The following is a 12,855-nucleotide window of genomic DNA, read 5'->3' as shown; positions in this document are numbered from 1 at the left end:
AAATCAACATTGCTCTTAAAAAGGTTTCTCCCACAGAAAGAGGCAGTGTCCTGATGGTATGGCTTTTGCTTCAGATTATTAATATTAGATGCAGATATTCTTGAAAATTACACCAATAGAAACACATTTCCTTTGTTGGGTAAGGCTGTGCTGAGAAGACTCTTACAGAACCTAAATCTCTTTGAAAACTTAATCCATGTACACCTGAATTTAGACTTCACTATGACACCAAACTCCATAAACTGATGTAGTAGTGGACAAAATCCTACCCTGCTAGACGTAAAAAGTTGTCCTTGTTTAGAGAAAGAAAAAGGATGTTGCTGCTTTATATGCAGTACCTGAAGAGCATATAAAACTACTATACAAAGACCTCAGTCTCCTGGAAATAAGAGATACATATTTTATTGGTGTTTGGAGACAATTTTTTTCTTAAGAATGTCATCCCTCCTACTTAGTCCACACTATCGTGACAACCAGTTTTCTCAGTTTTTTTCTACTCAGAGCATTGCTCAGACCCTCTTGGAGGTGTAACAGATTGTAAATTACGTTCCAGCACCAGGTTTGGCATGCTTTTGTCCTCTTATTAAGCTCTGCCTTGTCCCACACAAATAATACTGCAAGGAAACATAAAATCACCCAGGTACAAGCTACTAACAGCATGGGACACCTGACACATCAGTCACATAATCCAGGGCAGAACATCAACTGGTCAAAGCTCAGCATAGGCATGCCTGAGGGAAGGTTGCTGAATTAGAAAAGTTAGTAAAGTTAGTTAAGTTAGTTAAAGTAGAAAAGTTAGAAAAGTTGGGAAAGATAACATGAGTCACTGGGATCAGGGAACATGTCTAGTTTTTATTGTCCTTCATGTCACTGAAAGTACAGCTTTTCCTTTCAGCTGTGATCAGCCATGCCTTTGCCACACCAAAATGAGACAATTACAAAGCAAGCTGCTAAAGACTATGCCTTCCAGCCACTCAGACTGCAACACCGGAGTAGGCAGACCCATTGCAACGTGGCCATATATTAAGAGATTCCTACAGCAGAATGGTTAGAGGCTTTTCTCTGAAGCAAGACACAGCCCTGTTCATCTCCAAAGCACTGTAAATCCATATTAATCTATAAGCTGGCACACAATGCCTTTCTTCTGCTAGTTTCTCAACTACCCATCACATAAGAAAACCACTGAAGAAACAGAATGATAAAGGTACAAGATCACACTGCTGTATTTCAAAAAAAGATTATGGTATTACCCTGGAGCACAGAAAGCATTCGCATCGCACTGTGAAAGAAGGAACTAAGTATTATTAGCCCATGGGCCACAATATCAGGCACACGACGCGCAGTGGGCAGTATCCCTGTTTGATCTCCTTTTGTCACTGACTACCAGCAACCTCAGACAACGTCAGGAGTTGAAACAAGTTGGTGCTGTTACTTGATGGGATGGGAAGGGGTGCTTTGAGCAGTTTTATCACTGCAAAATCTGATGATGATTTTACAAATTGCCAGATGGGCATCAAGGCCACATCAAGCAGATATAGCTTAGCAAGTGACATCTGGGCTGCTAAGGCTGAAACAGCAAGCATGCAGACATCAGGTTTGCCCACCTTCAGATTCATCAGTTCAATGCCACTGCTTTCTCAATGAGATTAACTTCCATGTGAAACATCAATTTAACAACCTGAGGCTCAGTAATTTTACTATTGCTTCAACAAGCTGGCAGAACTAAACGGCACGGAACTAGGGAAGTGCCCTGTTTTGAAATTAGTTGTTTTCAATTATTTGTCACTGCAAAAGACATGCAGTCCTTAAAGAAAACTCAGTGAATTTCAAACTCGGGAAAATGGATTCATTCCAGTGATCTGAAACAAGCACTACTCTTGCCTCCCCAGCTTCTTTCCTGTCACCACATTTGAGCATCTTCTGAAAACCTAGTTCTCCTTTTATTGTAGTGTCTAATAATAATGCACAACATAACTAATTACAGCAGACTTGCTATCCAACCACAGCCATAATCCAGTCACACATGGTTGCCACTGATGCACCTCGATCTCGAGCTACAGCTTTGCCTTCTCTTACGGTACAATATTCTGCTAATGCTTATCAGCTTTCTTTGTCATTTGAGTCTGGGTTTGTCTGAGTTTTATCTAGCTCAGAAGTTACGGTCATTTCCCCACAGAATGAAAAGCTGAGGCCTGGACTACCCTCCAACCTTACCAAATTTCTTGTGATTTTTAATTTACAAAATTTAACTACCTTTTTCCTGTCTTGCTTTACCACAGTAATTTTTATCACAGTAGTGCTAGTAAAAAAAAAAAAAAAACCCAAACAAATTCCCCCATAAAACTCACCACAAAAACAGCTTGATTTTTTAAAAATGCCAGGATTTAGAGCAATATGAACTCCGTGACTGTGGGATAAAACAACTACTTAAAACAGTGTGCACGCTATATGAGGGAACAAATAAGAACCTTGACCTTTCTGTGGGGCCATAATGTCCACAGCCTTGCTTTCTTAAAAATAATAGAAAAAAAATCTCAACATTCCAAGGAGCAAAATTTTGTCGGTGTTTTAATATTGTGTCTTGCATAAATACAAGTTTCAGCAGTTATGAAAATGAGACAGCTGACAGTTGACTACTATATGTGAACAGATGCTGTGAAAGCTTCCCTTTAAATAGTTCTGTCAATGCAATGTCAATTTTAGAAATGACACCACTGCTGTTCTAGGACACGATCCTGAAAACTCTCATTCACACAGGGAGCCCTGCTGATTTTCATAGAACTTTCACATTTATGAGACTCTGACAGGTCAGGTCCTCAGCTGCAGAGCTCTCCTTAACGGTGACTGACAAATACACGATGAAGTTTTCAGTAGCGCCGAGCACCGTGCTGTAGGGCCATGACATTTACAGCCAGTGGTATTCACCTCGACAACACATACGCTTTCTTTTAGAAGTTACACGGAACATACTAAATATTCTCGAGAAACCATTAAAGGAGCGAAAGCGTGAAGATAAAAAGCATCATGTGAAACCGAGCCTGCAGTATTAATCAGAACTTTGAAAAATTAATCTGCCAAGATTAGCTGAGCCCGAGCACAGCGCGGTGCTGATCAGACAGCGATGTCGGACCCTGCCACGGTCAGACCGCGCTGCGCTGCCCGCCCTTTGTTAGCGGCGTTTGCACAGCGGCTCTCGGGGGTGCACGGAAGCCAAGAGACATCTGAGGGGCCACGCGTCGCGGCGGGTGTGTGTGTCCCCAGGCGGGCGGCGGCCGGGGCGGTGCTGAAGGACAGCGCGGCGTCCCCGCCACTGCCCGGCCGGCCAGTACACCCCCCGCCCCCCGCCCCCTCCCGGCACCCCGGGCAACTTTGGAGGAGGCAGAGGACGGGCGCCCCCGCCGCATCTGCCCCGGCCGCTGGCACTTTCGGCGGAGAGGCGGCCGAGGGAGCGCCCCCCGCCGCGGGCTGCCCGCCCGTCGGATCCCACGCGTCCCTTTCCCCCCCCCCCCAGCCCCGCATCGGCCCCAGCAGCACACAGCGGGGACCGCCGCGGCCGAGCCCCTGCCCCCGCCGAGAGGCGGAGCGGGCACAGCCACCTGGCCGTGCCCGGGCGCCGCGCACCCGCCGAGCCGCCGGGAAGGCACACAAAGGCGGCGCGGAGGGGGGGCTCGGTGCCCACGGGAGGGGGGAGCCCGCACCCCTCCCCTTCCCCGGCACTTACCTTCAGCAACACAAAGAGCCAGAGGAGACAGGAGCGGGCCCCCGGGGCCCCCCGCCGGCGGCGGCCGGGCATCGGGGGGGACGGCGTCCGCGGCCCGCGGGGGCGGCCTGGCACGGGGGGCTGCTGCTCCTCTGCCCCCTGCCCCCCGGCCTCTGCCCCTCGCCTCCCGCCGCTCGGCTCCAAGCCGTGCCCGGCAATGGCGAATTGCGGCAGCATCAGGCGGCCGGCGGCGTCGCCGACCTCCCCGCCGAGCGGCGCATCCTGCCGCCCCCCGCCCCTTTTATTTGGGGTCTGCGGCGGGGAGGAGGAGGAGGAGGAGGAGAAGGAGGAGGAGGAAGGGGAGGCGGCGGCGGGGGCTGTCTCCCCTCCCACGAGTTTGGGCGATCGCGGAGCTCGCTGCACGGAAGGGGTGGGCAGAGCCGCCCGGCGGCTCCGGGAGCGCCGGCTCCTCTGCGGGAGCGGCCCCAGCGCCCGGCGGCAGGCCAGGGGGGTTGGCAGCCGCCGCCCTCGCCCCCCCGCGCCGCCCTCCGCCCACTTCCCCCCCGCCGCCTTTCGCTCTCCCGACAGCATCCCCTCTCCGCCGGCAGGCAAAAATGCATCCCCGCCACCGCTCCCCAAGGGGCACAACAGTGTCGTCCCCCCCCGGGCCATTTTTCCTGCCTCCTGGCCCGATTAGGGGACAGCAGTGCCGCGAGCACGCGGGGAACAGAGAAGGGACGGGTCCTGAGCCGGCCCCGCACGGGGCTTTGAGCTTCTGCGGGAGGCGGCTGCGTTGCGGCTGTGTTGGAGCTACAGCCGCAGGAGCCAGTACCCAGGCAGCAGCAGCAGCAGACACAGCGTTTGGAAACAACGCAGACTGCCTTACGGCTGTTTCTCAGGAGGTAGAATAAGCATGTGGACAGCTCTTCAGGGGTTCGAAGTACAGGCCTGAGCCTGCAAAGGGTGGAGAATTCATCCTGTCCCACGAGATACTCGGGGCCAGGGATTAGAGGGGCACGTGGAGACCCAAGATCACATGCCCTGTTGTGTCTTTCCCCCACATCCCCCGCTGCAACCCCAGGGCCATCTCCAAACTCACGGACAGGCAAGCTATTCGTCTTTACAAGAGTCTGGCATAAGGTGATTTCCCCAGGAAAAAAAGAGGGGAAGGGAAAGCAAAACAAAACCTAAACCCACCTATATGTCCCTCCCATTTGACCATTATGATGAAAATAGTCTTTCCAAAATGAGAAGACTACATCAGAATCATGTTTGTCACTGACCACACTCTCTCTCACACCAGTATAAATTAGGATGCATCCTCAGGGGAGGTATCTGAGCTATAACCAATGTCAATCTGAACAAAATAAGGTTGTAAGAATAATAAGGCTATGCCTGGGGCATTAAACTTCAGAGCAACTTTGGATCTAGGTGTGGTTCCATTGCTTATAGTAATGGGCCACCACCTCACTTTCCCTTAAAAAAAAATAAAATAGTGTCTGAAAGTAGATCCAGGGTTTACTTTCAAATTTTCTAAGTCATTTAGGCAAGATGAACTCTACTACATTCTTGTGAGAACATCCTTTAAACTGATCAATTACAAAGTTGTTTTCTAACACCATCACTAAATTAGACAATAATTAATACACATTTCAGACCTCTGCCTGGCTTATACATGGCATATTTTTGATTTTCGTATAATTTGGGCCTTCAGTCAACAAAAGCTTGATTTCAAAGTGGCCAAAGCCGGAGAGGGATGTGCTTATTTTGCACAGAAATGAGCCCTTGAGCAGTGATTTGCCACACTTGATGGGGATTAATCGAGAAAATGAAGGAGAAATTCAGGTCCTGTGTAGATACTGGCAGAAAGCCCAAATTTAGGGCTCCAGAAGGCAAATGCTATTCAAATCTTCATTTATAAGAAGCTGGGGACAGAAAAGACCTACTCAATGCTACCAGTGAAGGACACAGGCCTCTCTTGGGTACCCACCACTCTGTTGGTGTGTGGAATGTTTTCAGAAATTGGTATGCAAGGGGTTAATGGTGGTTCAATTTCCTTCAGCACACAGGTTTAGGATGAAGAAAGTTATCTGAAAGAGCAGGTAATTTCTTTAGGAAATTAAGACTGTCATCAGTACTTGTGAGCTATGAATTGAATTTTAGGCTAGGAACTTCTTGTTTACTGAGTAAATTAAATTGTAATAGTAAATTATTTTTTACATTAAGATTGCACTTTATGCTGTCTTCTCCAAATTTCCACTTATTTACAATATTTAGATGTTAAAATGATGATGGCATAAACAAGACTAAAGATACCTAAAAAGTAAAAAAAAAAAAATACAGTATAAAGTTCTAGTGGCATTTTAGCCTCAGAACAACACTATCTGAATCAAAGAGTTAAAGTGAACAACAGCTGAAAGAAGTGAGAAGTGTTTCTGGAATGAAACCTTCAGTGAAGGACTAAGATTTTAAAACATTCTGGTCTGGCCATTGCAACAAAGAAAAATGCAGCCAAGAAATAGCAAGAATTGCATTTTAAATTTAAGTCCATTTAAATTATGAGGATCTAGGGATACTCAACCTTTTAAAAAAGTGACAGTGCTTTAGAAGATTCCAATCTGCCACTAGAACTGAATCCTTCAGAAAACTATAATTAAGTATATTTTTATTTAAGTAAAAAAAAAAAAAGAAAGGTGTGTTCTAGCAGCTGTTCAGGATTGTGTTAGGCACAAGCAGTAGAACAGTTCCTGCCAAAGAAAGCCTACTCCCTAGTAGAGGAAGAAGGTATAGTGTGAGCAAAGCTAAGCAAAGACTGTCATACTGGAGAGGTTGCCTTCAGGCTTTTTCAATGGGTGAAACCTGGAAAGTCATACAAAACATTTCTTAAGAATGCAAGAAGGTAGGACGTGAAGGAAGAGCAAAAGAAATTTCCTCTTTTCTGAACAGGAGATGTGAAAAGTAAATACAGACCAGAGGAGAAAGAAAAAAATAATAAAAGAACTATGAAAACGAGGGCAAACTTACTTGTTTCTAGCATCTCAATAACAGAAACAGCAAGTCTACTAACAAACCAGAAAAGCTTTAACAATAACAAGACAGTATCTTCCATTTCCTCATCGAAAAAGAAACAGGGTAATTTGTGAGTGTTTGCAAGTGGTCAGTTAGTGAAAGACACTGACAGCAGGGTATTTCAGAAGCTCCACAAGTCCTTCAAACCCTTATCCACTGGTCAAAAGTACTCACAGATGAAAGGCTGCCTAAGGGCTCTATAACCCACTGCATCTCTCCAGGAGGAAATGAAGAAAGTATTCAGCAGCATACCTCACAAATTGATGTGGAATTTGGTTTATTTGACTGAAAAACATGCAAACATTTGAGGAAATTTTCAAAAAATAAAAATTGGCAAAGGAGTGCTTATATATGGAACCCATTCCGGAGTCAAACGTGGCAATCAGATAGTGTGGTTTTGGTGATTTAACCTAAACCTCCCCACTACCACCAAAACCACCCCACTTCGCACTCCAGAAATCTGAAAAAACCCTTCTTGGAGCGGTAGAAGCTGAAACATATTCCCAGTTACTTAGAAGGCCCTATAGCAAGGACTAGGTCTATTTGCATGTCTGTAGCTCCCGCAAAACAAAGCAGCTAACTGAACAGGGTGTCCTTACTCCACTGCACCAGCAAGTTCCCTCCACTCACATAAAACCGATGCTTGTGAATCCCTGCTGGTTTTTTCCTAGAACTTATCGAAGGTCATATGTGACAATGTAGCATCAATATACGGTCAGAGCATGTTGCATTATGAGTATTTCTCATTTTTCCCTAAGAACCTGTTCTAAGCATATACTTAGAAGGCATCCTAATATTTCTTGGGCTATGACGTATGCTGGGCTGCAGTGGTATCAGAGCAGGTTTAAGGGACTCCGGTTCTCTCTAAATCCACCCAGCAGAATTATGGTGAAATGAAGAATTTGGAGCAGAGGGACCTGATGGTGAGGTGCATAAAAGGGTATTATGATACAGATGAAATTCCCAGAGTCCTGTCTGTGCTCACTAGATTTACTGTAAAATCGGGGCGTGAATTATTTTGTGATGTGCAGTATGCAGCAACATGATAAAGTTATTTCAAGGTATTATAGGACACAGATTACTAGAAGACAAAAATCGTTAGAAGAAAATCCTCCTGCATTTGAAGGGCACCACCTACAAGCAGGGCTCCACATCAAACACACTTTGTCAATAGCTTCTCAGGTACTACTTGAAGGTTGCACTAGTGACAACACTAGAGCTTTACCTTTAATTTAATGACCTGATGAATTGAAACAGTCATGCTTGCTTGTAATGAGTCATTTAATAAATGCAACATCCTAACTGAAGCAGCATTAATTACCATATATCACACTACATTATTAGAGAAAAACAATAATCAAGATGTTTTATGGTTTCAAATGTTTATAAAAACATTCCTGCTTGTAGCTTACATGGACTTAATTTCAGGTTTACAGTAAATTCTTCCCTTGCCCCTGAAAACCCCAAAGCAACAGTCAGATTACCAAGTTTGCCTGGCCTAGAGGGAAAAGCTGTAAATCACCATTTATTCTTAGCTGCAGTATAAGCCCAGATTTATACGACGCTTTACAGGCCTCAGCAAATCTGGATAAATATGGCATGAAATAAGGTTTATGGAAAAAAAAACCAAAAACCTCCACAACCAAACAAACCAAACACAAGACTAAGTAGAAGAAGCCCTAGTCCATGAAGTTCTTGAAGAAGTTATTTTTCAGTAACAGATGTTTTTACGGAAAAAAAAGAAAAGGTGTAGATCCTTCTTAAGTATGTTCTTACCTAAAGCGCTTTCATTTAAATGACAGCAGTGGATAAAACAGTAACAAAAACAAGTACCATGGGGGGCTAGAACTATTTACATGGATTGCCGCTTATGTGATCAAGTGCACATTTAACCTACTTTTCTTTTTGATAAGCACAGGCCCTGTGACTTTTAAAAGTATGTCCCACAGCCCCCCCCCCCCAAAAAAAATAAATGACAACTTGTTTGTTAAGATCTGTCTTTTCACAACAAAAATGATTGACATGTTTTAGATGTACAACCTGACCAGCTTCCAGATGCTTATTAGTCTTTCAATGCAAGGGAAGCAGTGAACTATACCACAAAAGGTCATTTCCCTTCAAAAAAGTCAGAAATCTGTCTTTGGCATCAAATCTTTCCCTCATAAATAAGTCCATGGAAGATTTTGTCTGATATTTCTTTCCCTAACACTGCACAGCATTCACTGAAATAATGTATGGAGAGGAACTGGGTTGTTTTGGAGGGTTTTTTTGCAGAATGCAAGCAGTAAATGTACCCATAAAGGCCAATGAGTTTATTTAACATTTCAACAGCGCCTGCAACTTTTATTTATCTGTGCTAGGGTATCTGGATGTTACAGGATGCCTGAGGAACAGAGCAAGTTCTGTGAATAGAGTTTTATATCAAGAAAAATAATTCATATATGCTTACCTTTCTTGTAAGCTATTAAATATTTTACCAGCCCTGCCTGTTATCAGGAACCATCTCTTTTAGTCTTCTAGCTCTCCCTCACGTCTCAGCAGATATAGTTGATTAAAAAATTTGCTGCAGTTTCTAACTGTGCTTGTTTTTTATTGTAGCTTCTATGTTTCCTTCCAGACTCAGCTTGCTTCTCCATTTTAGTCTAGGATCTGAACAGGTCAAAGGCACACTCACACTGGGGAAAGAGGGAGGCTGGGAGTTTCTGAGACCCTTGGTCTTATATAGCTGGGGGGTGGGGTGGGAAAGATCAAGTGATCTTTTCTGCTTAAGATGCATCATCTTTCTGGGGGTAAGCCTCAGTAATTCAGCTGATGTTTTATATTGCAGAACCATACAGGCTCTTTAACCCACAAAAAAACTGAAAGGAAAAACACCCAGGAGACAGGCTGGGCTCTGGCTCACTGCAGTCACCCACAGATTTCAGTACCTTTCAGTTCTGAAACATACCGACTTCCTCTGACCCTCAGAGGCTCTATTGATTCACAGAAATCTGAGTCATACAGGAAACATTTCTGTCCCTAGAATTTACAATAGGAGCTGCAGTGTTCCACTGATAACATCCTTTTTTTCTTCTTTGGCATCTATGCTAAATTTTTTCACCATCTCCATGGTATGGGGTTATCATATCCCAATATAAAAGCGCACACCTTAAATCAGTGCCTTTTCACTCCCATTTCCTGAACAACCTCAATAAGCAGCCTTTTTGCATTAGCAGTGTTTCCTTCCTATGTAAAGACAGTAATATTAGCTTCTGTGTACTGCTTCCCAGCCACAGGTATCAAAGCATTTTTTCAAAGGAATAAGAATAGCTGTCCTCCTGTCTCTGCAGCAGAGGGAAGTATACAGCTCATGTGCTATAGTATCAGAAGGCCATAAACAGAAGCACCACTGAATATAAGTTTTGTCTCAAAACTGAAGAAAAAGAAAGCCCTTGTGAAGTCTGCAGTCAGATTTGTCATCTCTTCAGCAGAAGTTACCCACAGATGGACAGCAGCATGAAATCCAAATTAAGACAAAAGAACCATTTCACACACTGGGCTGGCAGTGTCCTGTTACTTTACCTGCTGCCTGCCTGTATTCCCACAGCAGCATCCATGCCTCTGCCTTTCTGCAGGTGGGATAAGCAGCCCTGACCCAGCCTCACAGGATACTGGCCACCTTCTCACCATGCTCTTCCCCACCCCTTTGCAGTGAAATGCTCTGCTTAAAGAACGGACTCTCAGCATCTTCCCTCTGCTTCATGAAAACCTCAGATGACCAGGCAACTAAAGCAATTGGTCACACTGTTTGATTAAACATGCCAATTATCAAATACTCAGAGTAAACAATTTCAAAAACAACCCAGTGTGAAGAAGGGGTCTGCACCTGTATAAGAATGGGTCAAATCACTTGAAATCATAAATATATTCATAAAGATCCCATTTCATTCACAAAGAATTTACTTCCTAGAGGGTGAATTTCATTCAAAGAGAGAAAAGACAAGATTCAACAAATACATTATTGGCACAGTCAGGTATTCTAAACACTAAAGAAAGCGGGTTGGCAGGATTTAAGAGAATTTCCCATATAATATGCAAATAGGAAGAAAATCTGTAGATTTACCAGGTAAGGCAACAATGCTTGCTATTTAATTTCAGTCTTTGATGTTTCAATAACTCTGGGGTCAGAAAAAGTGTTAAACACAAAGACAGTATGATGTAGGATTTTTCTTTTTTTATTTTTGCCTTCCTGTACATTATATATGTAGGCTCATTCCAGAGCATTTGGAAAAAATGTCTGACAGTAAAGGAAAAAAAAAAAAAAAAAAAAAAAGCTTTTTCAAATATGTAAGTGTTAGAACATCTCTACAGAATTTCCTCTCCATTTTTCAGACCTGCTACACACCTACTTGCAAGGTCTTAATTAAAAATAATCTGCTTTCCCTTTTCTTGATCATCTTTCAAAAAACACATACGGTCTATCCTGCTCACGTAAATTAGCCCGTTAATATGCCAAATACATCAGTTATGAAACTAACACTCTCAGAGTAATGGGAGTTACATGATTGACTTCAGCAGATATAGGATGCCTTACTTATTTTTTTGAAAAGTAATTTAATAGAGATTGATATGATGAGTCAGTAAACTTTTTTTCTAACATGACTTTCACCTCTAGTTCATATAGAAAGAGCTGGGTACAAAAATATGCTAAGGCTATGGTTTGCTGTCCCTACTCTGACATCTTCAACAACCCCTAAAATCAGGGGAAAGCTAGCAGACCTGAACAAGTCAGTCAGGTAGTCACGCCATCAGAGTGAATTAGGAGAAGCAGAGCCCTTAGTGGTGCCTTCAGCCGAAATCAGCACCAATGCTTCTTTCTCCTACAGAGCAGCTGAAGTCTCAGACAGCATGAGTCCCCTGAGCACACCTGAAAGCTTCTTGCCCCTTGGGCCAGCAGGGCCTGCCTGTACAAGCGTGTACACTCTCCACCCAGCCCCACCAGGAGGATGCCAGGTAGCTTCGTGTACACCACCAGCCACTGAGCAGCACCCAGGGGATGACCCCACAGCTAACAGCTCTGCTTGGGCTGTTAGCTGCTTCACTGTGGCCAAAACCAATGTGTGCTTTTAATCAACCTATTTGATGAGTGCTGGAGGAGGGCAGAGCATGAAAGCTCATTGCAGTGACATTGGCCTAGGTTAGATTGGGACAGCTGAGGGAAGCCAGGTGCCTGTCCTGTTTCCCTGAAGCACATTCCTGTCAGTATCGTTACCCATTCTCAGTGGTAGCACACTGAAAGCTATGCCCACCCAATGCTCAAGGTGGGATAATACATGAGGACACGTGTTGCCTAAATCAAGCCCAGATATCAACCTAGTAAACATGTTTTTTTAAAATTTTACTTTATTTCAGTTACGGAGTTCCTGTGTCCTAAAGGAAATCATCTGATGTTCTGAGTCTACTACCAGGCAGAAAGGATTTTATAAGGAAAAACTCCTGCAGTTTCTGAAGAGAAAGCAAAGTTCGAGCTGACAAAGGCTAGCACATTGTCTCCTACCCTGACCCACATGGTCCTTACAGGGTAGCACTGAAGTCTACTGAAGTAGTGTGGGGAAAGCTTCAGAGGCATTTTGGAGCCTAGGGACTGTCAGTCTCCAATGGGGCTGGCAGAAAAAAAAAATATCCATCACTACTAACACTCTGCAGAAGAGTCCCTGCATTAGCTTAGCCAAGGTTATCAAACCCATGACAAATATGGGGTTCACTTTCTTATGTGCTTCCAGACAACCCACAAACCTCAAAGTGCCAAATGAACTAAATTACTATGAAATTAGAGTTGTACAGAGCTACATGCAACAATAAACCCCAGAACAATCTTCATTTCCATGGCATTTTTGTCATAATTAAAAATATTCATAGGGCTTTACAAAGCATGAAATTACCTTGGCATTTCCATATCATAGAGTAGAACCTTGGCATCAGCTTGGGGTAAAACTCTGGAGCCCCAGGAGGCTGCACATTACACATCAAACAGGCATCTACAGAGCTGTTCAAGTACACTCCGAATGCCTTGTAAAACCGGAGGCAGCTGTGAAATGGCTGGAGTG

General features: G+C 44.2%; 1 protein-coding gene across 2 annotated transcripts in view; it reads right to left on the bottom strand.

The window, feature by feature from the left end:
• PTPRO (protein tyrosine phosphatase receptor type O) overlaps window positions 1–4,193 on the bottom strand; it is a 155,541-nt gene extending 151,348 nt beyond the window's left edge. For both annotated transcript variants that reach the window (XM_055807877.1, XM_055807878.1), the window contains exon 1: window positions 3,722–4,193. In XM_055807877.1, the coding sequence (XP_055663852.1) occupies window positions 3,722–3,937 (216 nt within the window). In that variant the 5' untranslated portion in view covers window positions 3,938–4,193. The remainder of the gene's footprint in view (window positions 1–3,721) is intronic.
• Window positions 4,194–12,855: the final 8,662 nt, after the last annotated feature.

The sequence above is a fragment of the Falco peregrinus genome, chromosome 6, assembly GCF_023634155.1.
Source record: "Falco peregrinus isolate bFalPer1 chromosome 6, bFalPer1.pri, whole genome shotgun sequence".
In the NCBI taxonomy this organism is placed as follows: domain Eukaryota; kingdom Metazoa; phylum Chordata; class Aves; order Falconiformes; family Falconidae; genus Falco; species Falco peregrinus.
The sequence above is the reverse complement of the archived record's forward strand: the minus strand, read 5'-3'. Positions and strand labels throughout refer to the sequence as shown.